The sequence below is a fragment of the Colobus angolensis genome, unplaced genomic scaffold (assembly GCF_000951035.1).
Source record: "Colobus angolensis palliatus isolate OR3802 unplaced genomic scaffold, Cang.pa_1.0 Scaffold4, whole genome shotgun sequence".
In the NCBI taxonomy this organism is placed as follows: Eukaryota; Metazoa; Chordata; class Mammalia; order Primates; family Cercopithecidae; genus Colobus; species Colobus angolensis.
This window is the reverse complement of record NW_012117376.1, coordinates 5,006,638-5,034,487: the sequence shown is the minus strand read 5'-3', so window position 1 is coordinate 5,034,487 and position 27,850 is coordinate 5,006,638. Positions and strand designations below refer to the sequence as shown.

General features: G+C 46.3%; 1 protein-coding gene across 1 annotated transcript in view; it reads right to left on the bottom strand.

Moving 5' to 3' along the window:
• Window positions 1-9,434: 9,434 nt before the first annotated feature.
• KIAA0319L (KIAA0319-like ortholog) overlaps window positions 9,435-27,850 on the bottom strand; it is a 137,850-nt gene continuing 119,434 nt past the window's right edge. Inside the window, exons 13-21 of the mRNA XM_011955345.1 lie at window positions 26,454-26,602; window positions 25,204-25,355; window positions 24,716-24,854; window positions 23,026-23,185; window positions 19,051-19,193; window positions 17,825-17,947; window positions 17,167-17,257; window positions 15,969-16,060; window positions 9,435-10,114 (exon numbers count right to left, since the gene is read on the bottom strand). Of these exons, the coding sequence (XP_011810735.1) occupies window positions 9,927-10,114; window positions 15,969-16,060; window positions 17,167-17,257; window positions 17,825-17,947; window positions 19,051-19,193; window positions 23,026-23,185; window positions 24,716-24,854; window positions 25,204-25,355; window positions 26,454-26,602 (1,237 nt within the window). The 3' untranslated portion in view covers window positions 9,435-9,926. The remainder of the gene's footprint in view (window positions 10,115-15,968; window positions 16,061-17,166; window positions 17,258-17,824; window positions 17,948-19,050; window positions 19,194-23,025; window positions 23,186-24,715; window positions 24,855-25,203; window positions 25,356-26,453; window positions 26,603-27,850) is intronic.

Here is a 27,850-nt window from a genome sequence, read left to right as displayed (position 1 = left end):
ATATATATATTTTACAAAAATATATATTTTACAAAATGTATATATTTTACAAAAATGTATATATTTTACAAAAATGTATATATATAAAATACAAAAAATGGCAGAATCATAAACATGAACAAAGGATAATGAATAGATAGTTCATAGAATAGCCCAAAAGGATAACAAGTATATCAAGAGAGACTTTTTAAAGAGCTATCACTCTACACCCTTAGGATTAACCAGAATTGAAAAAATAAAATGCCATGTGTTGGTAATGTAGGAATGTAAAAACTGTACACAGGGCAAGAGTCGATGCAGACCTGCATATCCATTTTGGAAAGCAATCTTAAACATTATCAAGTTAAAGAAGTTTAATAGCTTTATAGTAAGAGATCCCCCCCAATTAAGTAAAAGATGAACATTATGAAATGCCTTTTTTCTGTGTCTATGTAATCATATAATTTTTTATCTCTCATTTAGCGAAAAACATTGGTGGATTTTTCTAATATTGAACAATCCTTGCATTTCCTTGATTAAGTCCTAATTGATCATGATGTATTATACAGATAAACAACAGCACATATATATATATACATGTCACATGTATAAATGTATACATACGTATATACACACAATTGGATTAAATAACCTTTATCAGTAACATTCCCTTCTATTCCTAGTTTGCTGTTTTTCTTTTAATTATAAATAAGTGTTGAACTTAAATGCTTTTTTTGCATACATTGTAATAGTCAAATCTTAATTTTTCTGCCTTGATATTAATTTTAGATGCAAAAAAAAAATCAGCTAGCCAACCTGTATGTGTGTGTGTGTGTGTGTGTGTGTGTGTGTGTGTGTATTTCATACAAATGAAATCTTAATTTTTTTTTATCTCTTGATTCTGGTGTTTTGTTTTGTCCCCAAAGTGGAGGTCTTTGCCATTTTTATTTACTTAATGCCCATTGGTCTACTCAGGTTTTTAAGGTCTTGCCAATTTGCATTTTAACTTCCTCATTTTCATCTATATGTTCAGGTTTATTAACACAGTTCATAATTATTTCCTTCTTAAATTTTGTATTGTGTTTGCATCTTCTCATTTTCCTGGTCATTCTTAACCTTTTCAAAGAACCAGCATTTGGCTATGTCAGTCTTCTAATTTTATTAATACTTTTCTTCTCTTGTTTTTTTTCCAGTTGTTCATTCTTTAAATGATTGAATGATTGCTTCATTCATTGTTAATCTTTCTTGTTTCCTGAAAATGATTTAAAATCTACAACTTTTTCATCTCAGTACTGCTTTAGGTGTGTTTCCTGATTCAGACATAATGATATAATCATCAGTCTAAAAGTGTTTTCCCATTTCCTTTTTTAACCCAAGTCACAAATTTTCTTCTACCTGTTTAAAAACGTAATACTTTCTACTTTTATTGATATTACCCTTTTTTTTTTTTCTTTTTTTGAGATAGAGCCCTGCTGTGTCCACCAGGCTGGAGTGCAATGGTGCAGTCTCAGCTCACTGCAACCTCTGCCTCGCACGTTCAAGTGATTCTCGTGCCTCAGCCTCCCAAGTAGCTGGAACTACAGGCGCACGCCACCATGCCCAGCTAATTTTTGTATTTTTAGTAGAGACGGAGTTTCACCATCCTCCTTATGCCTGCTAGCAGCCTTGTCAGTTTTCAGGCTGTGTTTGAGGTATATTAATACTCACCATATTTACATTTTTTTGTTTCATTGTTCTTTCTTATCTGTATATCTCACCTTTTTTCTTTTCTGCATTGAATTGTTTTATCAGATACTGTAAATATTGCTCCCCCAGTTTCTCTTTGTTAATATTTGCCCTTTTTTCCCCATCTTTTTTGTTCTATAATTGTTAGATTGTTTAAAAATGTTTATATTGAGAGTCCTTGATATTTTTTATTCATTTATATATGTCATTATAGACTCTTAGGTTCCTATCTTATTTAGTAGGTTGTGTTCTGATGCTCATTTATTTTGATACTCAAATTGTCACATATTTGACCAACGGAAGCCTCTTCTAACTGGCTTTTGTGTCCTCCTGACATGTTCCTGTCCTTTTTTCAGCATTTCTTCACTTAACATACTCCAGGATTTTGTAGTACTTTTTTGGCATCAGCCATTTCTCTATAGAGCCATGATGCCTTCGCACTTGGTGTGCTCATTGCTACTAGGGTAAAATTGCGTCTCTTCCCTTTCAGTGGGTAGAGCAACCAATCTATAAATACATATGCATCTAACTATACACATCTGTATCCGTGTGTGTGTATGTATATGGTTTCTTTAAACCTGTGAGTTGATTCCAGTTTTTCCAATTTCAGTTCAACACCTCAGGATTCTTTGCAGCCTTCTCTCCCTTTCCACATTCATAATCCTTTCTCAAAGTGTGTGAAACCTGGCTCCCATTATCCTCAACATATGTACTTATTTTCTCACTGAGGAACTTGTTTGCACAGTGTAATTAACCTCCCAACCATTTCAGCCACCCACTGCCCCTCTGACCCTGCTGCTGGGCGGTGGCTGCCTCACCAGGAGACCCCGCACCACGCGCACATGCGTCCATGGTTTGAGGAGGCCCCCACCTCCTCGGAGGCCACTGTGTCCGTGCAGAGAGGGCAGTGGAGATTGGAAGGAGGAGGTGAGAGAGTCTGGTGTTAAGTTCATATGTAAACACCTTAAACTTAATGACGGCTAATAGAACTTATTTCTGCTTTTTTTTTTTCTTCTTTTCACAATTTCTGTTTACTGAACTTCCTGGTTTATCCCCTTGCTTCCCGCTGAGTAACAAATTTTCTTCTACCTGTTTATTTTTATTTTTATTTTTTATTTTTTATTTTTATTTTTTTTTGAGACGGAGTCTCGCTCTGTCGCCCAGGCTGGAGTGCTGTGGCCAGATCTCAGCTCACTGCAAGCTCCGCCTCCCGGGTTTACGCCTTTCTCCTGCCGCAGCCTCCCCAGTAGCTGGGACTACAGGCGCCGCCACCTCGCCCGGCTAGTTTTTTGTAGTTTTTAGTAGAGACGGGGTTTCACCGTGTTAGCCAGGATGGTCTCGATCTCCTGACCTCGTGATCCGCCCGTCTCGGCCTCCCAAAGCGCTGGGATTACAGGCTTGAGCCACCGTGCCCGGCCTACCTGTTTAAAAAAGTAATACTTTCTACTTTTATTGATATTACTCTTTTCTTTTTTTTTTATTTGAGATAGATTCTTGCTTTGTCCACCAGGCTGGAGTGCAATGGTGTGGTCTCAGCTCACTGCAACCTCTGCCTCCCAGGTTCAAGTGGTTCTCCTGCCTCAGCCTGCCAAGTAGCTGGAACTACAGGCACGTGCCACCATGCCCAGCTAAGTTTTGTATTTTCGGTAGAGACGGGGTTTCACCACATTGGTCAGACTGGTCTCAAACTCCTGACCTCGTGATCCGCCTGCCTCATCCTTTCAAAGTGCTGGAATTACAAGCCTGAGCCACTGCGCCAGGCCAAAGTGCCAAAATGCAAAGCTAGTCCAGCATGGTTGTAGGGGGAGACGATGGTAAATCAGCCTAACAATAACCCACAACACTCGGACCAACGTGTTACTCTTAATACTAATCATGTTTGTTTATCCCTATTGGTTTAACTTAGCATCTAAATCTTTTCCTAGTAAGACTTTGTTATTTGTTAGACTTTTATGTTCCTTTGGTCTTGCCCACTCTTACTTACTATGTTAATTATTTTATTATATAATTACAGGTTTTTTCCTTTTTGTTAGTCCTAGCTGTTTCAGACTACAAACTTTGCCAGGGTATTTGCTCCCCATCACTTCCCATCATGTCTAGATGAATTTTTCTACATTTGACCACTTCTTCCAAGAATATGTTCTAAATGGGTCCTTACGTGAAAAAGTTACTGAAGCCTTATGTCCCTGAGAATTTTTGTTTTTGAGACAAGGTGTCATGCTGTCACCTAGGCTGCAGCTCAGTGGCATAATCATGGCTCACTGCAGCCTCTAACTCCTGGGCTCCAGCAGTCCTCCTGCCTCAGCCTCCTGAGTAGCTGGGACTACAGGCATGTGCTACCACATGGAGTTAATTTTTAAAATTTTTATTTTGTAGAGATGGGGTCTGGCTATATTGACCAGACTGGTTTCGAACTCCTGGCCTCAAGCGATCCTCTTGCCTCGGCCTCCCAAATTGCCGGGATTACAGGCATCACACAGCTTGCCTGGCCGCCTGAGAATATTTTTTTATTACACTCAAGTTAGTGAGTTTGTCTTGCTATACATTTTGAGGTCAAAGTTCTCTCCTTTAGCACTTTGAGAACATTATTCCTTCCTTTTTTCATCTGATACTGTTAAAAAGCCTGATGTCCATCTGATTTGATTTGTTATTTCTCTGAGAGCTTTCAGAATTTCTGCTTTTCTTATTGGTCTTAAATGTCTTTCACTACAATGTTTCTTCTGTTTGTACACTTTTCTTACTAATCATTGTATGAGTCCTTTGATCTTTAATTCTGGGCAATGTATTCTCATTTTTTTCAAATATTTTCTCCATTTTTTTTTCTTTCCTTCTGGGACTCCCATTATTCAGATTTGGCACTTCTGCTCTGTCCCTGGATCGCTCTGTATGTGTGTGGGGGGATGTTCCCATGTTTTCATTTTCCTGCTTCCTTTTGGTAGAGGCCCTCAGTATGATGCTCCAGCTCATGGATTTGTTGTGAGATATATCTGTCCTATCCCATTTGTTAATTTTTTCACCCTTAATATTTCTGTCAGGAGCTGGGCGCAGTGGCTCACACCTGTAATCCCAGCACTGTGGGAGGCCAAGTTGGGAGGATCACCTGAGGTCAGGAGTTCAAGACCAGAATGGCCAACATGGTGAAACCGATCTCTACTAAAAATACAAAAATTAGCCAGGCGTGGTGATGGGCACCTTTAATCCCAGCTACTCAGGAGGCTGAGGCGGGAGAATCACTTGAACCTGGGAGGCAGAGGTTGTAGTGAGCCGAGATCGCGCCATTGCACTCTAGTCTGAGTGAGACTCTGTCTCTTAAAAAAAAAAAAAAAAAAAAAAAAATTCTACCTGGTCCTTGTTTCTGTTTCAGATTGCCAACATTTCCCTGTTTATTTTGAATTCTAGTTCAGCTTGCAGTCTTTGGGGGCAGGGACTTGGGCTCCTCAGGTGGCATCTGGTTATTTTAGCCTGTGAGCTCATGTTCCTTCACAGCACCAGCTTCTCTGTAGTATCTGTTGGTGAAAGGCCAAAGCCAGGCTCTACCCTGTCCCTCCCAGTGAGTTTAAGGGAAGTTCATGACCTCCAGGTACCTCACAGTTGCTGCTGACCACTCCACCAGCAGTGTTTAAAGATTTACCTTCAGACCTTTAGGAAGCGAGGAGGTACAATTCCTAGTCATCCTCTGCCAGCTCTGAGGCTTTGGAGGGAACAAGGGCTTGGAATTTCAACGCTAAGAGCAGCTGCCCAGCCCACCCCCCTTTCTCCTCAGCAGAGCTTTGGGCTGCCCTGATAGTGTCCCACTGACATCAGTGACTTGACTGGCGGTCCCATGTCCAGCAAGAGCAGACATCTCCCTGATGCCCTACCTCCCCTCCCACTTTATGATAACCTGCATCTTTGGGGGTTCTTACAGGATTTGTGGGGAGTTTCCAGTTTGGTTTTGTTTGGTTTGGTTTGTGGTAGTGGTGCCTCAATTGGTGTTTTTCTAGGGTTGATTTTTGGGGAAGGGAACCTGTAGCTTAACGCTAGTTCATTGTCTTAATAGATCCAAAGTCCCAGTGTATCTTTTGTCGTCTTTTTATTTTCAGTCTTTCTATGTGATGTTTTAGATGTCCATCCTGTAAATAGAGATTTACAGTTAAACCCAATCTGTTAAGTTCTGTTTGGTGGTAGTGGTTTTGTCGTTAACATCCAATCTGAAAACTAATGCCTATGAAGTGGTCACATTTTTAATGCTGATTTTTTCCTTCCCTTCTTGCTGACTGGTTGATTGAAATCCTTGTTTTTTTCTTTCCATGTCTGGTTTAGATGTTCTACATTCTAGTTCTGAATTTTCAGTGGCTTTCTCAATATTTGTAAGATGAATGCCTGACTTTCTAAAGTGAGTATTTCTACCATCGTCCTGTGGAAAGACTAGGTTACAGTCATCACCCCATCCCCATCTTATATGTTACAGTTCAGTATTTTCATTCCATCTCTTTATTCTCTCCCCAAGTAGTACTCCCTGGGAATTTCCTAGGCCAGCTTCCACTGGAGGATTCGTGTGGGAGAAGCTAGCAGCGACCAGATCTGCCATCTCCCTCGCCGCCTTAACTGGCGTTTTCCTGTGAGAAACCACCTCTGTCACATCCCTGGGCTGGTCAGATTGCGTCCCCCTCCTGTGCTCCTGGAGCCTCTCCGCATGCTTGTGTAGGTTTGTCAGACTCTGTGTTCACCATGGGCACCCTTTAAAGGGCATCCCAGTTCCTGTGGTGGAGACTAGGGATAGGATGATGGGTAAGTTGACATTGGTGGTTTTGAAAGGCTGAAGTTTATACTGCTTTCCCAAATAAGAGTATGGTATTTAGTATTTCCAAAGAGTACCACGTTTAAAGAGAGTGCTTTTAAGAGAGAGAGCTTGGAATTTCTTGAGATAAGGTAGGGATAAAGTGGTGTGCACTGGTCGCTCCTGAAAACAGCCATGTTTATGGTTTCTGTGGTTTCTCTACTGCTGTCCCTTAATCACTGATGGGACATACAGATTATGGGTAGCAAGACAGGAACTGTTTTCATCTGAGGTTACTGAAACTCGTGTGTTTTGTTTCTGCGTAACAGAATCAGAATGAAAAACTTCTGAGGCACTGACTATACTCCCAGATCATGTAGCTCACTTCAGATATTTTAATATCTGTGCTGTGTTAGAGGTAATAGTGTGACAAAACAGAAGTTAGGCGTCTAGCCTCAGGAACTTGCAAGTGGGTTGGGGACAGAAGGCTGATGAGTGCTGCACAGTGGCTGAAAGCACAGAAGTCGTCAACAACCCCCATATAGAGCCCCAGTTTTCAGAGGGAGAGGATTCTAGGCTCCTAGGATCCACGTGAAGACGGGGCAGTATCTGGGGAAAAGCTTCAACTACTCCAACAGGACGGCACTCTCTTTTAATGCTTTAACCAACTAATAAATGCCAAGAAAAATCATGATTGGCCTGTAATCCCAGCACTTTGGGAGGCCGAGGCGGGTGGATCACCTGAGGTCAGGAGTTCAAGACCAGCCTGGCCAACATGGTGAAACCCCATCTCTACTAAAAATGCAAAAATTAGCCGGGTGCGGTGGTGCATGCCTGTAATCCCAGCTACTGGGGAGACTGAGGCAGGAGAACTGCTTGAATCCAGGAGGCGGAGCTTGCAGTGAGCCGAGATCATGCCACTGCACTCCAGCCTGGACAACAGAGCAAGACTCTTTGTCTCAAAAAAAAAAAAAAGAAAAAATTATGATTGCCAGTGTTTCCAGGATTCAGCTCCCCATTTAAGAGCAAAACTCCAGCTAAAAAAAAAATATATATATATATATATATCCTTCAGTGGGTTGTAGCTGAGATAAACAAGATGGAGAAAAGAGGCCCAGAGGAAAAGGGAAGCCTCCCTTTTTTACTACAAAGCCAGTAAGTGGTTGGGTCCTGTGATTCCTTCCTGAATCCTTTGAAGCTATTCCTGATGCACCAACCTCACCAAGGCCTTATCGCCTCCCACCCAGCTATTCTGTGCAGTCTGGTCTGTACCCAGCGCCATTGTTCTGTTGCCCAAGCTGCCAATGGCTTCCACTGTGTGCAGGCCAACTGTTTTTCATCTGGCCACTCTCTGGAGTGCCCTCCGCTCCACAGAGCCTGTCTGCTGTGGCTGTGTTTGGGCTGTAACACTGCCCCCCACCTCCACCCGTCAGCTGAGCAAACCTGTGCCCTTAGCTTGGAAGACACACCTTGGCAGATTCAAGCCCTCCCTTTTCTGAACTTACTTCTTTCACCCTCACTCAGGATGGGACATGTGCTGGCTCCTATTCATGTGGCATTGACTATGCACTTCTAGGCCAAATGTTCTAAAGGGAGGCCCAGGACCAGCACATCAGCATCTCCTGGGAACCTGTTAGAAAGGCAAATTCTTATGTCCTCCCCCTGCCCCAGACCTACTGAATTAGAAACCCAGCAACCTGTTTGAAGAAGCCTCTCGTGCTGAGGTTGGAGACACTGCTGCAGAGCGAGCAGGCTCTGCCGGGCCTGAGTTCTCCTGTCAGCATCTGTGTAGATTGTTACTTCATCTCACTATGCCTCGGCTCTCGATCTGTAAAAACAGCCACTGCTGCCCTCCTGCAGCAGGGTTTTGTGCCCAGGGCCTTGGAGGGAGCATGAGCTCAGTGGTCCTTCCCTCCTCCCTGCCTTGGAGTGCTAGGCTGTGCACCAGCCCTCCCAAGCCACATGCCCAGCAAAGTGCTCTCTGAACTAGGTACAGTCAACCCGTTGGGAGGCATGTGGCCAACCTCTACTATTTGGGAACCCCAAAGGGAAGATGAGTGGTCAAAATTTCTAAAGCCACAGCCTGGACTTTAGGATATTCTGTGTCCCCCCAGCTTGCTCACAGGTGGACATGAACATTTTTGTGTTAACAAAAGATAAGGGAAGAAGGGACATCAACCCTCCTCCCTTAAAGCCAGCAGGGATACTGGGGTGGTGCACTCGCACCACCAGTGGCAGGCAGGGCCCAGCACCACTGCTTGCATGTGCTGATGCCAGGCCCAAAACTTCCTTGCCAGAGCCATGACCTCACAGGGCTGCCCAGGAGGTGGGAGCTGTGCATAGGTCCAAGATGTAGCGTGAAGCAGCACAGCCAGCAGACAGAGTGCACAATTAAATACCATGTTTAATCATCCCACAACGGACAGTAGTGCAGTAGTAGAAATTGTAAGTGTCTCTTTAAAAAGTTGCTCCCCCAAAGTTTCCATTCCCCAATACCCAGATAACCATGGTGGAACAGGGCGAGGGCCAGAGGGACTCAGGAAGTCTTGGTTCCAAGGAGCTGAAAGTCTTTCCAAGTCAGAGTTGCCTTTTGAGCAGCCAAAAGCCCAATGAGTTGATGCATACGCGCTCACTCTAACACGCACACATGCAAGGGACACAGAAAACACACAGATGGTGGGACAGAGAGGGGAGCACGGTGGGGCCATTGCACACATGCGCTGTCATGCCACAACATTCCAGTCCATCTGGGGCTGTCTCCTCTGGGGACAGGGAGTGGCGGCCTGAGCCCCAAAGCAGCAGGTGCCAGTCATGGAGAGGGAGGCTGTCTGTCCAGCCTGGCTGCTCTGACAAGGGCCCTGGCAGCAAGAGAGGCCACCCGCCATCCCTGACACAGTCATTCCTCCCCTAATCTTGGGCCGGCTGGGAGAAGGGAGTGGGGCTCCAGTGTTAAGGGGGGCCAGATATCATTTCTATGCTACCATCTCAGCATCTGTGATGAGCGGAGGGGTGCCACTTCCTCTTTGCCCAGCGAAAGGGCGTACTCTACCCCAGAAAAGGAAACACCATGCCCACAGTGCTTGCACTCAGGTGTGCGGGCAGCACAGCAGGCCCCGCCCTGCAGCACTCCGGGCACAGTGACCCTGCCCACCAGGTTGCTGCAGAGGCCAGGAGCTGGCTGGGTCTGCCCTCGGGGGAGGGGAGGAGTTCGCAAAAAAAAGGCCCTGAGGTGAGGATATCTGGGGGCCCACCAGACAGGTTTAAAGAGGAAACCTCTTCATTCACAGCTTCGTTCAGGGGTTCCTGGAGGACATCTCTGGATTCAAGTTCCAGGGGTTCTGGTTGGGGCTGTCAGGGCGAAATGACCAGCAGAGGCTGGGACAGCAGCTGCCCAGACTCGGGAGGTAGGAGGACTGGCCAGGCCGTGTGCTGGGCCCTGCCCTGAGGAGACAGACCAGGTTGGCTACAGGATCTCCTCCCGTGGGCTCCTGGCCTTCAGAGGGGTCTGCCCGTTGGGTACAGAGCCATTCTGACCATGCAGGAGTTTGCCCTTCTCTCGGTCTGGCCATGTGAAGATGGCGTCGTCGCTGTCCAGCTCTGACTCAGAGTGCATCAGGCTGCTACTTAGCACCAGGCCTTTCTGTTTGATGCCTACAGGGAAAACAAGGAACCCAGCGTCAGAAGACTGGCCTCCAGGCTGGAGCCACCCCCACACCTTACCCCAGCCTGAAGAGCCAAGGAACAGGGCAAGTCACAGGCTCCTCTCCAGGCTGGGAGGTGCGGATGGAAGGAAGCTTCCCTAGTCCTTCTCCCGGGCCCAACTGGCTGGAACAGTCCACTATGGGGTGTCACAGAGTATGGATGAGAGCACACCTGGGGTCCCCTGCTGGTTCTGCATCTCCAGTATCCATGAGCTTTGGTTCAGGACACCTAGTGATATTCTCTTTTCTTCACCTTTCAAATTTGGAATATTTTATCATCTCCCTCTATGGATGGAGTGACATGGTACGCAAGGAAGCACAAAGAAGTCAGGCTCTGGAGAATGAGCTTTTAGCTGCATCCTAGCTCAGCAGGGCGGCTGAGTCCTGGCACAGCAGGAGTGCAGTTGGAGTCCATGGAGACATTTGCTCTGTGGGCTCTGGTTTGCTCTGGCTTCACTGGATGCTAGGGTGGCAGAGCAGGTGCATGCTTGGAGAGGTCTCCTGCTGGGGACTCTCAGAAGCAGTCCTAAGCAGCCAACTCACCAGAACACAAAAAGCAAGAACTGTAGGAAGCACCTGGGGTCGAAGCAGACGCCTGCGATTCTGCAAGCCACGACAGTCCCTTCACTACTTATCCCTGCAGATGTCGAGACGCCACAGACATGAAATGTGGTCGGATAAGAAGAGCTCCAACAGCAAGATGACTGCCCTCTGTCTGGTGCAAAAACTCCAGAGAAAGTAAACAGCAGGCTGAGACAGCAGGACTAGAAGTGGGCGCTGCCAACAGGTGGCACCCCCTCAGCAGGGTTCTGGGTCCTGGGAATGCCCACGCCCAGGAGCTAACCTCCCCCCTTTCTAAAAAATGTAACTAGTCAGGTGAGGTGTGTTTGACCCAGGCAGTACCACAATCTCATCATCCAATAACCATTCTCCCTACTCCGGGGAGAAGGATCCAGATCTCCCTCACATACTGCAAGTGTCCTGAGAGGATTCCCAGCCATTCAGCCCTTCCTGGCCACACCTGACTTAAGGCTGGGAGTGCCCCGAGCTCTCCAGGCTGAGCGCATCCAGACCTTGAGGTGCCTGTCTTTCAGGACCACATGCGCCTGAGGACCTTGCCCATGTGCAGCTGTGCCTGTGCCACATGCTCTGGGGCTCGGGCAGGGTGCTTCCTCCCCCACGTCGGTGTCAGGGTTACAGTTCTGGGTCTTGACTGCACAGCCACCTCTCCTACTGAGTCTTCGAGCAGCAGAGCAGCAGGGCCACAGAAGAACACTGACAGCCAGGGCATCTCCAGTGTGGTAAGGACAGTGGAAAGGGCCCAGGGAAGGGCCCAGGTCCTCCAAAGGCCCTGCCTCGCCCCTTGAAATACCCACCCGTTCACAGCTGCCTCCTTCCCAAAGCCCCTCTGGCTATAGCAGTGAGGACAGGAGCCTAGGTTCAACCTAATATACTTCAATAGAAAGTTTTAGAAAAAAAATCAATAGACTAACAAAAAACAAAAACAAAACAAAACAAAGCCATAGCTGCTGAATGTAAAGGAGGCCTCCTGAGGGGGCAGCCCTACACTTACCCAGGTGGGACTGCTCTCCTTCCTCAGTTACTGCTCATCCTCAGCCTAAACTCTCTCCCGGCAAACTGTCCGTCCAGGCTCCCGCACACACACATCCTCTTTCCCCACTCAATTTACCCTTCTTCCAGTTAAACTTCTTCAGTTCCATACCTGACACCATATGGTCTTGAATCCCATTCTCCTCGTCGTCCTAGTGACCCGACTCTAGGCTGGACCTGCTAACCTACTGAGCTCAGAACAAGAACCAGTGCTTCTGGCCTGCTCAGACCCACACCAAACCTGAGCGGGCTCTTCCAGCTCCCTTCGGTAGACACTGCCCACAAGAGACCAGCCCCGCTGCCCTCACCTGGTCGCACATTGTTGCCTAGATGCCACTGGAACACCCTGTGGCTCTCCCCGCTCCCTAAGATGTCCGCTGTGCTGAGCTCAGGCTCCCATCCAATCTCGCCTCTGCAGCACAGCCCTTCTCCGGGCCATTACCCCTTGTTTCTCCCCTCCTGCCTCAGAAGAGGCATCTGAACTCCATGGCTCCCTTTCTCTCCTCTCTCCCCTTCTCCCTCCTTCCTCCTCAGTCAGGAAGCACCTCTCCAACGTGCCACGCCTCTACCTGCCTTCGACACCACCACCCCCAGATCTGCCCATGAGCCCCTCTCCGAGGAAGGGGAGGCCCTTGCCCTCTGCCTGCCATCCTGCTTCTCTAGCTTTCCCTGCTCAGCTTCTAAAAGGATTTTTAAATATTCAGGGCCTTCATCTCCTCACTTCACTTCCTAAATCGCCCACACTTTCACTTCCACTGTCACTCCCCACTCTACTGCAGTTCTCTGATGGGCCAGGAGCTCCTCTGGTGCTATCATCAATTCTGATTCTTTGGCCTCTGCAGCAGCAAACACCGATGGCTGTCCCCTAATGAATCCTCTCCTCCCTCCTCGACGGTCCTTCTTGGACTCCTCAACCCTAGGCCTCTTCTTTTGTCCCATAAGGGATGTGACCCTTTGTGGTGCTGATCCTCGCCAGCAGGTGGGAGATTCCTATTTCTACAGTTCCAGATCTGACTCTTCTGCTGAGTTCCATTTAATTCATCTTCTCTTACCCAGTCACTGCATCAGAGGTTCTGATTCTATCAACAGCACTATCATTCTCCATCTCTCAGGTTGGAAGTCAGCCCTGACCTTGCCAGGCCTAGCTATAATCCACTGACATCACGCTGTGTGAACCACTGTCAGCTCCTCCTTGGACCAAAAATCTCCTTGCTGGTCTCCCCACTTGTAGCCACTCCCCTTCAATTATTATATGCCGTCACCAGACTGATTTTCCTAAACCAGCACATTCAAAACTTTGCTTCCCAGCATCACCAGGATAAATGTTTAACTCTGCAGGCTGACAGTGAAACTTTCACAATTTGGGACTTGTCAATCTTTCATTCTCATTTCCTCAACTCCACTCATAACCGTCTTGAACCAAACACTTGATCTCCTCCAACATTTCTTCTCCAGTCTCTCCCATCTCAGGGATACCACCACCACCCGACCCACAGAGGCTCAGTGCTGAAGCTACGAGCCATCCTTCCTTTCTCCCTTCTCCCATACCCCTCGGCCAACAGACCGCTAACCTCATCAAGTCTTCCTCAAAAATGTATCTAGAATCTATCTGCCTCTCAGCCCCTAGGACATTCTAACTTCCTTTCAGCCAGCCTTTCCCTCTCCGACCCCTGCATCTGTCAACCACCGGTTTTCTTTTTCTTTTTTTTTTTTTTAGACAGAGTCTCACTTCATTGCCCAGGTTGGAGTGAGCTCGGCTCACTGAAACCTCCACACCCCCGGGTTCTAGCAATTCTGCCTCAGCCTCCCCAGTGGCTGGGATTATAGGCGCCCACCACCACGCCCAGCTCACCGTTGTCTTTTAAAATAGAAATCAAGACGGGCGCCATGGCTCACACCTATAATCCCAGCACTCTGGGAGGCCAAGGCAGGCAGATTATGTAAGCCCAGGAGTTCAAGAACAGCCTAGGCAACATGACGAAATCCTGTCTCTACCAAAAATACAAAAAAAAGCTGGGGATAGTGGCGCGCCCTGTAGTCCCAGCTACTTGGGAAGCCGAGGTGGAAGGATCACCTGAGCCCTGGAGGCCAAGAATGCAGTGGGCCTTGATCGCACCACTGCACTTCTGCCTGGGTGATGAGAGTGAGACTCTCTCTCAAATAATAATAAATGTAAACCAAATCCCACCATTCACCCCCTTAAAAAGCTATCAGTGGCTCCCCACTGTGCTCAAGAGGAGCCCTCAGCAGGGCCCCTGCTCATCCATTGAGCCTTGGGTCGCTCACCCCTTACTCCGTGGGAGGGTGAACCTGTCCAGCATGTCACCTGCTTCTACCTCCTCAAATGCTCTCTGCTCCTTCCAGCAGCTGGGTCTGCACCAGTTTTGTTCCTTTGCCTGGAATGCTACTTCCTGCAGCTTTATCTGGCTAGCTCCCACTTATTCAGGTCTCAGCTTAAGTGTTTTTCTTCATAAAGGACTTTTATGAGCATATTTTATGTATTTGTGAGTTTGCTTAATGTCTGTCTGACATAAGCTACACAAGAGTGGAGTCTGTCCGTTTGATTCACCACAATATAAGCAGTGTCTGGCACAGGGCCTGGCACACAGTGGTCCCGCTCCATATCAACAGATGAATGAGACACAGCCCCTGCCCTCAGGGATTTCACTGATGGGTGGGGAGACAGGCAAACATAACTCATCATGAGGCAGCAAGAGAAATGCTGACCTAGGGATGTAGGAGAAAGGTGAGCACAACTTGAGGAGGTTAAGGGAGGGGTAAGAAAGAGCTTTCTAGGGCTGGGTATGGCGGCGCATGCCTGTAGTCCTAGCTGCTTTGGGAGGCTGAAGCAGGAGGACCACCTGAGCCCAGGAGTTGGAGGTTGCCGTGAGCTATGACTATACCACTGCACTCCAGCCTGGGTGACAGAGCAACACCTTGTCTCCACATTGTAAAAAAAGAAAGAGATTACTGGATGAACCAGCAGAACTCGTTTAGAAAAGAGGGAGATAGCAAAGAGATTCTAGAAAAACAAACTGATGTAAGCTCACAAAGGCCACATCTACCAGATCAAAAGTTCTAGCTTTTTGTGCTAGAAATAGTAAGTCACTGAAGAATGTCAAGGGGTGAAAAACATGATCAGAGTAACATGATAAAAAACCTTGCCTGCGGCGTGAGGGGTGGGTTTTGCACATTTCACCTCCAGGCCCTCATTCTCAATATTCCTGGGTGAAATACTCCGCCTACCCTCACTGCTCTAGTTTCCTGGGCTCATTTCAAGCCCCACCACCTCCAATCTCCACCTTGACAGTGTTGGTGGATCGAGCTGCTTGGTGCAGCGTCCAGACTGCTGTGAGCCTGTTCTCTTCTGCTGCTGTGTGTCTCTTCTCCCTCACTAGACTGAGGGCACAGCCTGTGTCTGATGACTGTCTATAACCCCACAGCCTCTCCCTAACACAAAGCTTTATGCATGAAAGGTGTTTAAGAAATGCTTTACATAAAAATAGTTCTATTTGCAGAGTGTTTAGGAATCGCTTTATAGAGAGTCTAGCTCTCATAAACCAATGATACCTGTCCCATGGCATCCGTGATGAGCGAAACCCTCGCCAGGTGACCCAGCCCAGCCAAGGAAGGCAGGCTCACTACCTGCCCTAATCTCCCAGTGCCATCACTCAAAGTCATCTTAGTGTTTGTGCAGGGAAAACGCCCTCCTATCTACCCTAAGACACTGACAGAAGCTGTGGACTTGCCAAATAATAAAGATAGGAAGACAGGAGAACAAGGCTGGCTGAAAGGTGGTCAGCTGGCAGACACAGGCCTGGGTCTCATCTCCACCCATAAAGGACAGACTGGTCAGCAGTAAGAGACAAGTCCAAGGTCCCTGATCCTGACTACCTGGGGCAGTTGGGAAAGCGGAACTCCAGGTGGGAAACATGAGGAGAATGCCCAGGCGAAGGAAAACAAGAGGCCCAGCCCCCGCGCCAAGCGGAAGTAGCACGCGAAGTAGGTCCTGGAGGCATTCTGCCCCGTGCAGCTCAGGGCAAATCTGACCCTCAGTCTTCATCAGGCAAAAGGGAACAAAATGCTTTGCAAGCACAGTGAACTGTTAGTGATACACTCAGGAGGGGCTAGTGACAGCGGCCTTCCACAGGAGAGGGCACAGACCTAGCAGCTCCGGCGCCCAGGGCCTCTACCTGCTCGGGAGGTTGGCTTCAGCTCCAGGCTTTCCTGATCCGTGGCATCCAGGATCTTGTACTTGCTTTTCCTCTTGGGTTTTCCTTTTTGCCTAGAAAACACAACCCCCACCCGTGCTCAGGAAAGAGGTTCTCTGGGAGGATGAGGATGAGAGTCAGATGTGCATGCGGGGCCCTGTCTTGGTGGGGCACCTACTGGGAGGGGTGTCCTCTCCTCACTTCTCAGCCAGGAAAGGTGGCAACTGTGATTTGTTCCTCAAATGTTCCTCATCGATTCTGGAGAAGCGCAAGGGAGCTATGCCCACCTTGGCACAGACTCACCATCCCACAGGGGCAATGAAGGACAGATTGGTTAAAAACATAAAGAAAACAAAATCCTCTGCTTGAAGGGCGTGGGAGGAGAGAGGCACTACACTAACAAAGTTGGTAATGGTGGTTGTCTTAGACTGGTGGGAGTTTTTTTAAATTCCTTTAGTTCTAAGTTTTAGAAGAGGTTATACTGCAAGTTGAATCTCAGCTCTGTCACTATTAACTGGTCCTCAGACAGTGATGTACCTTTCCTGAGCCTAAGTTTTTTTATCTGTAAAATGGGAAAAGGTTATGTGTATTAAAAACGGTATTACCTATAAAAATATTATGGCACACAGTATACACAGAAATAATATTATTAATAATGAAAACATAAATGTAACCATTCCATCTTAGAAGACTCAATAGGAAGACTCAAATGAAAAAACACAGGACGCTTGAGCCCGGCTAGCCTAAGTGCATACCTGTGTGGAAACACGCACACTCATGAATCCCAACTAGAAAGGAAGGCAGAATTTAAAACGCGCGGGCTATGCTGGTGAGGCTACGCTGTGATGCATTAAAGAAAACACACCTTACAGATGTGATCCAGGTCTGTACCCCTGGCCGTCACACTCATCTCCCCACCTTGCCCTGCTCCCGCCCAGCCATGTTTCCCAGGTTCCAAATCACTGCAGTGGCTGCCACTCACTGAAGGAGTGTGCCTCTGCCCTCAGAAGAGTCTCAGGGTGAGGAAAGCTGCCCATGCATGCCTTAGGTGGGTCAGAACTCTCTAACGCTGACTGAGGACCCAGCCCAGTCCTTCCATGTGGAAGGTGCCAAATACCTCTCTGAGGAACGAATGTATGACAAGAAGCCCGAATGAATTTCAAAGGAAAATCCATCTTACCTCTTACAACAACAGATCACAGTCCAAGACAGGATTCCCAAGGCAACAACAATGACAAAGGTAGCAATGATAACATATAACACGCTCCACTCTGCCAAGAAAATCAAAACGGTGAGGGCTGTGGAAGGAGAGGCTGGGAGGGAGGTCTGGGCTGCCCCCAGCTTGGGCAGGTGTGGCTTCACTCTGGAGACAAGAATGCCCCAGGGTTCCCCAGGAAGGTGAAATCTTGGCGTTAAGGGCACCTGAAGCTTTAAACCTTTTGAAATGTCCCTGCTTTCCAGTCCCTGCTCCACGCAAGCCCTGAGACCCTGCAGCAGTGATGCAGGCTGAAAAGAGCTTTAAGAGGGAAACGAGGGCTTCCATTAGGCTACAGCGTGGAGGCACTCCAAAAGACAGGGGGCTTTTCAGCTAGTGGGATTTAGGCTGTAACTGGCATTTGATCTGAGTTAAGCCTGGTTCTTACACGACTGCTTCAGGGCTTTCCTCTAACCTTGAGCAAGTGTGGAGGAAGGAAGTAAAAGTCCTCTGCAAACAGAAAATACACAAAGTTCTTATCCTTGCCTGCTCATCTGCTTCAGAAACACCAACACCCACCCACTCAGCAAAGAACCACATTCAGTGCCAAACAGGCTGGCACTGTGCCACATAGAAAACTCACCACAGTTGCTGTCTCCATCCCTCAGCTGCACCTTGATGAAATTCTCCATCCAAAAAGGGTCACAGATACAGCGTTTGGTGAACGAGTCACAGTGGCCATGGTCAGAACAGTTCAGCTGACATGCTGAGAGAGGCAGCAAAGGGAAGAAGGTCAACAAGAGTCAGCCAGGGGTGACAAGCAGCACCTAGAGCCCATGAGAGCACCAAAGCACCCCAGATTAATGCTGTGTGGTAAAATGTCCTCGAGACCCACCTTGGGCATGGTGCCTGCCTTTCTCATCTCGACTGGACAAAACTAGAGCAGTCAGGAGGGCCACTACAAAGACACTTCAGTCTGTTTTCACTTGTTTGTCAATATCAGCAATTCTTAATCTTTTATGTCCCACACATCCCCTTCTCAGAATTGCAAAAATAAAATACATATAGTACTTTGAAGGAAAGCAATAATTATATTAAACATGTTTTTGAAATATTTAAGAAGACAGGTGGGGCATGGTAGCTCATGCCTATAATCCCAGCACTTTGGGAGGCTGAGGCGGGCAGATCACTTGAAGTCAGGAGTTCGAGACCAACCTGGGCAATATGGTGAAACCCCGTCTCTATAAAAATTAGCTGGGCGTGGTGGCGCATGCCTATAATCCCAGCTATTTGGGAGGCTGAGGCAGGAAATCACTTGAACCTAGGAGGCGGAGGTTGCAGTGAGCTGAGATTGCACCACTGCACTGCAGCCTGGGTGACAGAGCAAGACTCTGTCTCAAAATAAACAAATAAATAAGCATTAAATAACAAGAGCTAGAAGTGGGTTTAAACACTATCATAATTTCAAAGTAGTGATAAGTAAAAATGACATCATGTAACGTGATAGGAAATTATTTGTGATTTCTGTTGCCTCAAAGCCACAGGTTCTGTTGATACTACTGTAGTTTATTGCCTACATTTATCATTAAAGGAAACAGTGAGTTTCAGTCAGAGGTTAGTGAAAACAAAGATGTAATTTTTCCCCACTCAAGCTCACAGCCTTCTGAACGCGATCTCAGGGGTCCATGGGCCCCAAGTTACGAATCCCCAATGATGAATCAGGACTCTTTCGTGATAATGGTAGTGCAAGAAAACGATTATCTCCATCTTCCCAGAGAAAAGGAGATGAAGGCCAAGGACAGAAAGGACCAACAGGTGAGCTGCAGGCACTGGGTAGGCTCTTGCTCCCAACTTCCCAGAATTACTCACTGACAGTGTTGATTTCCAGGGCTCTGAATATCAAGAAGTCTGCCTTTTGCTTCCGCAGCTCACTCTTGAGCATCGCTGCCACCTCATGGCCTTTGAAGATCTGGTGGGGAGGCTCGTTTTGAACAAAAAATACCATTTTGGTGCTGCAGAGACATGCAACAGTACTAATGAGCTGAAGCGATCCACACCTGCAGCAACAGCTACCATTTACTAAGTACCTTCTGTTTGCGACAGACACTGTGCTAAGTATTACATGCATTCTGTCACTACAAGCCAGTGAGAAAGGTGTTATCAGGGTCATCTCCATTTTACAGAGAACACCACTGGGGCTCTGTAAGAGGGGTTAAGTAACTTGCCCAAGGTCACACAGTTGATTATGGCAGAGCCAGATCCCAATCCTGTTATGTCTGACTACAAAGTCTGTTCTTTTTAAAATGCCCGCTGCCCCAGCTAACAAAAGAACCCATTCCTCCAGCAAGAAGACCCATACCCTCCATCTAACTGGAGGATGAGACAAATGGGGATTTGGTATAGCTACACCCCTGCTGTCTGCCTTTTTCCAGCTAAATCTGCTGGGTTTGTGACTGGTTTACTTGAAAGACAAACCACAATGCTTTGTTAATGTAAATTTTTGGACAGCATCAAAGCTTATCCATAGGTCACAACATAGCCAAAACAATTATGATGACAACTATGAAATTATACTACTCCATGCCCAGAATCTGTTTGCTGACTGTCAATTTCTAAGATAGGCCACATGTGAACTCACATCTGGGTAGTACCAAGGCTGTTCTATGCTTTAGCCTTAATTTTTAGTAGCCTGCCTCTTGAGCTCCATGTGAGTTTTACAATTAGAACCTTCTAAATCAGTGGGTCACACTGGTTTACAGGTGTGACCAAGATATTGATCCCCTCAGCATGCAGTGTGGCTAGGTGGGACCTGGGCATCCTCAAGGCCCTGGACCAGTTGCTTCCAGTACAAGCAGCCTTCTCTGTTTATCCCAAGATGCCCTATAAATGGTATCATTTTCTAGGCATGCATGACATAAAAGTCTGGGAAGTACTGCCACAGACTTTCTAAAAGCTTGCTGCACAGTGGGATTAACAATGGGGCATTATCAATTCCGGAAACAAACAAACAAACAAAAAAACCCTTTGCCATAAAGGATGTGTGGTTCATTGCCCATTATCTTCTCCCTGTTAACTAATTCATGCTTACAGTTTCAATTTCGGTCTATATATCAATAACCCTCAGATCTTTATCTCTTTTCCCCACATCTCTCCTGAGTGACCAGTCTATATCTGCAAATACTTGTGTGACTATCTACCCCAGAGCTTCAACAGATGCCTCAAATCCAACAAGTCTCAAAATCAACTCCTAACCATTAATTGAACACTATGTGTTAGGGACTATACAAACACTAACTTATTTAATCCTCGTAACAATCCTATAAATAGGTACTAGTATTTTCACAGATAGTAAAACAGGTTCAGAGAGGTGAAGTACCTTTCGCACCGTCACAGAGCTAACACTAGTGGGGCAGGGCTCAGACGCTAGGTCTAATATAAGGGCCATATTCTTTCCCACTGTAAAATACTATTTTCTTCCAATCACACATTCTTCCTGAATTTCTTAACTCAGTCAGTCCAGTCCAAGCCAGAAGCTCAGGGAAACCGAGAAGCTTCTCTCTTGTTCATGCCCTATATGCAGTGCTGGTGAATCTGAGCAACCCTGTCAACAGTGCTCTTACCAGCACTCTTGCTAACATCTTTCCACTGCTTGCCAGCCAATTCCCGCCAACTTGGATCAATCAAGCAGCCATGTGCCCTGTTCCTACTCCCAGGCTGCTGAGTATACTCATCCCTAATCGTGCTATCTCTGACCTAGTGAGCCTGACTGTAGATTAAACTCACCTGGGGAGCTTTTCCATTCTAGGTACCCAGGCCCCACTCCAGAACATCATCTGAACTATCATCTCTGGGGCTAAGGCTTGGGCAGGGTTATGTTCAGACAACCTCCACAAGATTCTGCTGTGTGGCTGAAGTTGGGAACCACTGCTCTCACTTCATGTTTCCAACTCAGCTGGTCCCCCAGATCTGCCTCCATTTATTACCCATCCCCTATCTCCACTATCTCCTTTTCCTCTCAGTCTACACAAATGCTCACAAATTTCCTATTTTAAAAAGATGTTCATGTTCCACAAGGACCACAATGAAAAAAAAATTTTTAAGATATTCTTTCAATCCTACCTCCCATATTATTTTCAGCACCAACTTCCTCAAAAAGGTGTTATACTGACCATCTCTGTATCCTCAAACCATGAAATCTGTCCTCTGCCCCCAACATCCAAGTAAAATGCTCTCACTATAGTGCTCATCTACTAATCACAAACCCATAGGCCTATTTTGTGTTCTCACCACACCTCCATCCCTGTAGCATCTGAATCCTTCCGAAGCACCCCTTCTGCCAGATCACCCCTTAACTTCCAGCAGACCACTTTCATTCGGTTTTCCTCCCACCTAATTGCTGTTTCTTAGTTTCTTTTGCTACCTCTTCTTTCTCTGCCTCCTCCTTAAATAATGATGCCCTTCAGAGTTATGTCCTCATCCGTCTTAGATCTCTCCTAGTGAGACTCACCCCTTCTCGTGGCTTTGGCTCCTGCCTGTATGCAGTAACTCCTGTCTCGGGCTCTTCCTTCCACAAGTTCCAGCCTTTACTTGTGGCTAGCTGACAGAACATCTCCTGACGCAGCCCATAAGACACCGCAAATTCAATCATCCAAACTGGTTCCACCTGCTTCCCAATCTGACCTGAACCATCTATCCAGACAACCAAACCAAAAGCCTCACATTTGATATCTCACTCACCTTCATTCCTAAAGGGCCAAGTCCTGTTGAATTACCACTGAATTTCTTTTAATTTCTTCTCCTCTTCTTCCACTACCTTAATTCAGGTTTTATTACCTTTTTACTGGACTAGTCCAGAAGCTTCCTGATTGGTCTCCCAGCCTTTGGTCTCTCCCTGTTTTAGTCTAGCTTCCACACTACTGATCTTTCTTTTTAAAAAAAAATCAAATTATGGAATTTCCTTGCTTTTAAAAACAAAACAAAAACTTCACACACATAAAACAAACCAACTTGGATCTGCCTACCCAAACTATTAAAACTAAAATCCTCAGCTTGCATATAACTGTTCTCAGTCTCCACTGCCAGTCTTGTCTTTTACCACATCCTGGGGCCACTAAGCTTGAACCAAGTGACTTCTTCTGGAAGAAACTGTACACTTTCATACCATAGGGCCATTGCTCAATGCTGTTCCCCTGTTCTGAATCTCCTCCCCATCCTCCCACAACTGGTCAATACAAGTTTCCTTTTCCCTTTTTTTTTTTTTCTTGAGACAGTCTCACTCTGTCTTCCAGACTGGTGTACAGTGGTGTGACCAGAGCTCACCGCAGCCTCAAACTCCTGGGCTCAAGTAATTCTTCTGCCTCAGCTTCCCAAATAGCTTGGACTACAGGCTCACCACACTGCACCTGGCTAATTTTTAAATCTTCTGTAGAAGTGGGGTCTTGTTATGTTGCCCAGGTTGAAGCTTTCCTCCTTCTAGAAAAATCTTTGGATTACCCCTGCCCCAACTCTCCTAGAAGAATTCATTGTCCTTTCCACAGTGTTCCACAGTGCCACTTGTTGTATCAAACTCACCCTGTACTAATGTTCCATATTTACTAATCTCCTCTACTAGACTCTGGTTGTCAAAATAGCGGACCTCCTACACCCTGGAGCCCTGCTGGAGTATCTAGTACCGCACACGTCATCTGCACTAGAAGACAGAAGTCTATTGAAGAAAAGGCATCATGAGTGTTTCTGGTCAGAAAGCCCACCCTTCTCTGTCTAGCCACACTATTTCTCAGCTCATTCAAGAAGTCCGGGGGCCCCTGGTCTTTCCTTTGCTCCCCCCATTCATTGCCCAGCTACCTCTGCTCCGTGTACGGCTGAATCTTTTGCACAATGATGTCGGAATCCAGCACCCCCAGGAGGACCCCAATCTGGCGGATGAACATCCCCTTCAGCCTCTCAGTTAGCTGACTGACGTTGATATCCAAGATGATCTCCACCAGGTTGTTTTTCCTGGGATCTGGAAAGCATGTGGATCAGTCATGTCTTTAGAAGTAGGACAGTAAACACAGACCTGCCACTGTGCATTTGCTTTGGCACAGGAGAGAAAGGAGTGAGAGCATTCAGATGTCCTTCAAATGGAAAGGGACAATAGTGAATTCCTGATCGGGCAATCTGGGGCTGGCTTAGAAAGCTTCTAAAGCACTCCTGGTCTCTATACCATCCTGAGAATTCCCACACATGTGCTGGGGACAAGGCTGAAGCAGTGATGTAGTGAGGGGTAGAGAGTAATGATGGAAGTGGGGAAGAGAGAAACACTTAAACATTTGTTTTAAAAGCCTCTGTGCAACTGGCGGTGCTGAGCAACCCAGGCCAAGTAGGGGTATCAAGCAATCTCTCCTGACTCACATCTGATTTTCAGTGCCTCGCTGTATTTTTTGCACAACAATGGGAGGAAAAGTGTCCATCTCAACAATCTCCTCAATAATGGGAATGCATCTGTCCCTCCAGGTTTAAATACAGTTAACAAAAGAAAACCCAGTCAGCCAAGACACAAGGATTTCCTTAGAGCCACATCACAGCTGCACTATCTTTCTATAACTCTAAAACGGTGAGGCTATCATGTTTTACTTTTGAATATGTCCTAAAGATGTTCTACATTTGGAATTTCAAACTGATTATTTGGAATGCCTTATTTACATACTTGAATGCACCACTTGTCTGTTCTGATGTATAATTTGCATAATTAGTAGACTATCTGTGATCTGACTTTAAACACAGAAGAGATTTCAGTGTCTCAGCTGCTGTCCTTCCTAGAGGCAGGACAAGGACTGGAAGACCTCCCAAGATCCCTTCCTGTCTAAAACATCCATATATGAGGTTGGCCTAGATAATATAGAGTAGGTTTAAAGTTAACATCATTTCATCAGAAGCTCAGGAATTTATAAAGCTCTATCCCACCTCCACACTCAGTGCCTCCCTATCACCAAATTAACCTCAAGGCAAAACAAAAACAAGGTTCTATTTAAGAAGAAAATTTTTATTTCTGCAAAGCTAAGAAATGTAAAGAGCACTATTACTTTACCTTCCCTGGATTGTCACATAAGGCCTGAGGCTCAACTTATAAAAATAAATTGTTTTCTGCATCTGGATGCTGATGAGACATCATGACTCAAGCTATTCCCATGCTCAGATTCCCAAGCACCCTGAGCCCTCTCTCATCAGTCACGAGGAGAGGAGAAAGTGCTGGACTAGAAGCACAAAGGCCTGGCTCTGACACAACTGCTGTGTGACACTGAGCAAGTCCTGCCCTCTCTGTTTGTTTCTCCATCTGAGATGAATAGGGGGAGATCTGTATTTCTGCATGGGTGGGAGGTATTGTTGGAACAGACGGTCTCTTATGGATTTTTCAGCTTGGGGTTTCTAGATTGTTTTAAAAGCCGGACATGCCATCTGGCTCTGTCCATGATGGGGGAAGGGGGTCTCAGGATAGAGGCCTTGATTGCCTAATTCAGTAATTCTACTCAGCCTCATCACTAAATGAACTTACCAGGTTTCACCTCCACAGTGGTCCGGTCTGTGTCACTCTCACCCTTTGCATCGGTCACTTTCAGGTGAAACGTGTAGGTCCCCTCGACCAGGTTCGAAAGAAAAAGGATAGGGTGATGGTCAGAATGATTTAACACCTCCTGTAGGGTTGAACAACATGGCTATGTTACAGAACAAAATGCCATTCCTTTCCCGGAGTCAGTTGCTGCTTTCCCCATAACTAGGCCCTTCAGGGCTGAACTGTATCAACCTTGGGCAGTTCCTGATCTGGAACAGCATTGCAGCCTACAACTGCTAGGATCAGGAGAGGGAAACCCATTCTGTGCTATACTAGCTTACAGAATGACCCTAAGCAAGTCACTTAACCTCCCTGGATTTCAGAGAACAATCTGGGTTTGATATAAGGGGGCACTTGATTAAAGCATATACTAGAATGTGTGGCTCCTCCTCCCCACTCCTGTGTAGCTCTCCAGCTCCTAGCGCACTTACCCCTGCTGCTGGGCTCCCCTCATCTCGAGTCCAGAGGTAGCTGACTATTCCCTTGTCATCTGAAGACTTAGAGCCATCCAGCTCTGCTGTGTTCGTGGGTAAGGTAATCACCACATTCCCAGTTATCTTGGCTATAGGTGGTTTGTTTATTTCTAATCAAAGAGAAATCATTGAAATAACGTGACATTCTGGAAAAGAAGAAATGTTTCTTCATGATGCTTATGGGGAAATTAAAACATCAAGAGTGTCTTAACTGGAGAACCTTTTTAAGTGCCTGTCCCTGCCACCAACCAACAGTGTAGATGAAAGCTACCAGCGCTTCAGTCCTGAGGTTCCAGTCCTACCTAGAGAAATGTTCTCCTAACACTGTACAACAGAGGGGACGAATGTGCTTTCCTCCCATATTCTCCCAGCAGCCTTTCCAAATGGAATCCATTTCTCTGCTTTGGAGGTATGTCATGATCAGAAATAACGGCCCAAACTGGCTTAAAACCTTGGAGTATAGGTTTCACCTAGTTGATCTTGCAAATTCTCCTTCAAAATATCTTAAAATGTTATTCTCAGAATATCTTTTTGGACCCCTTCCTTGGAACTTCACAAGAGAAAACAAAGAGCTACCTCTCTTATGTGGAGCCCCATGTGAAGCTTTGTATATTCAGATGTCTATGCAGTATTTACTCAGCTTGATATCTTGTGTCTGGAGGTCTGCATATCTGATGGTTTTTCCTGCTATCAACTTAGGGCCCTCTCCCACAGCCCTCACTGGCCACCGTGCCTGTAAACTAGAGCAAGGCCTCTGGCTGGCCTCAGTTCAAAGGCTCAGGGCAAGCATAGTGAGCTGCAGTGCAGCCGTCATTCTCAGGCCTGACAGTAGGTGTCACTGTAGCTAACAGGAGTCACGGCCCAGGTCTCAGCAATGCAGGGGCAAAATAAAAATGCAAATAGAACCCTTAATTCTTTCCCTATTCAACTGAGAAAGAAAGTAAAGAGGGAAGGAGGGAGAACTGAAAAGAAAATAAGGGGAGGGGAGGGAAGGGAAGATATAAGCAGAGGAGGGAGGGAAGTTAAAATTCACCTTACAGTCCAATTAAAGGCTGTTTTAGAAAAGAAAACAACAGGTGCCGTCACTCCAACCCTCTTCCCCACCTCTTGCTGTCTCTAATCAATTTCTGCACCCAAACGTGACAGGACAAATTCTTCAGCTATCTGACCCAAAGAGGCTGCTACACAAACTGGAGGCGGAGAGGTACCTTCTTTGACAATGACATTCACAGAGCTCTGGCTTTGCAGGTTCCTCTCATCTTTGACAGTCAAGGTGAACACATACGTCCCCACTTGCAGCCCAGTGACAGTGGCAACACTGCTGTTAGCATTCTCGAGCTGCACCCCATCAGGTCCCCTGCAAAAAGAGAAACCAGAGGGTGGAGTCGTACCTGTCTGCTGCTGTCCTGTCCCTAACTTAGCAAGAGGAGACAATGACTCCCTCAGCAAAGACACCAACTATTGTTATCCAGACCTTGACATGTTTAAAAATATTTCAATTGGACAAAGGGTCATTTGGCCTCAAAATACAGGCTGCCTGCTGGTCAGAAAATTCCAATAGCTTTCAAACACCTCTAACCTTATCCTTTATATGAACTTCTAGAACACTTGAACTCTACTGTTTTGGTTTGTAAAAGGAAGAAAGTTCTCTGAGTAAGTCTCTGATCAAAAGAATGATTTAAGAGTGATGTTTTTAAAAAGCATTTCTGGCCCAGTAGTTGGTTTGGCTCTTGCCAGCAAGGAAGCAAAATGCATTTCTTAATCACTGCCCAAATCCCTCCTGATGAAAAGTCAAGGAAAGGAAATGGGGCAAGACTGCAGAGGAACACTCAGGAAAAAACCATCTTGTTCATAACAACTCTATAAGCAAAGTTCCCTCCAGCTCCTGGACCGGGGCCATCAAGCACCCAGGACACCGCATATCCCTTCTTCCCCCTTGTCGCCTCAGAGAGTTGCCTGCAGCAGCCAAGGGAGCTCTGTGCCAACACTGAGACTGCACACAGCCAGAGAGCCCTCTGCTCAAGGATCAAAATGCCCCAGAGCTTTCTGGAAAGCTACAGGACAGCCAGAGAAATCTGCAGACATCCAGGATTTACTTTGTTTTGCCTTTTAAAGTTACAGCCTCTGATCCTGGTAGCTCCCCCTGAAGCACAGTGTCCTTCAAGAAGCTATGCTAAGCATTATCTCTGCTGTAAACACTAATAAAACTCAGCTAAAAGGTCTATCAGCCATATCTTCAATAAACAATTATAATTAAAAACACCCTGGGCTGGGTAAGATTATGTTCTACAGAAGATAAAAACAAGAGCTGAGGGAAATAATTTCTAGATTCCAACTCAGCAATATAAAAAGCAAGTCATTTGTATAGTCAAATTAAAGCTCTTTTCCACCCATCTTCAATACCTTTGTCAAACAAACAAACAAACAAACAAATAGACACAAAACCAAAAAACCCAGGCTGTCCTATGGTTGCTACCTTTGGAAACAGAGAATACTTTTAACTCTTAGAATATTTTGCTACTTGTGGGATCCTGCATATAATTTCAGTTGCATTAGTTATGGTTTAAAGGAGCTGAAAGAAACTACAGGAACTAAGAATGGTTCA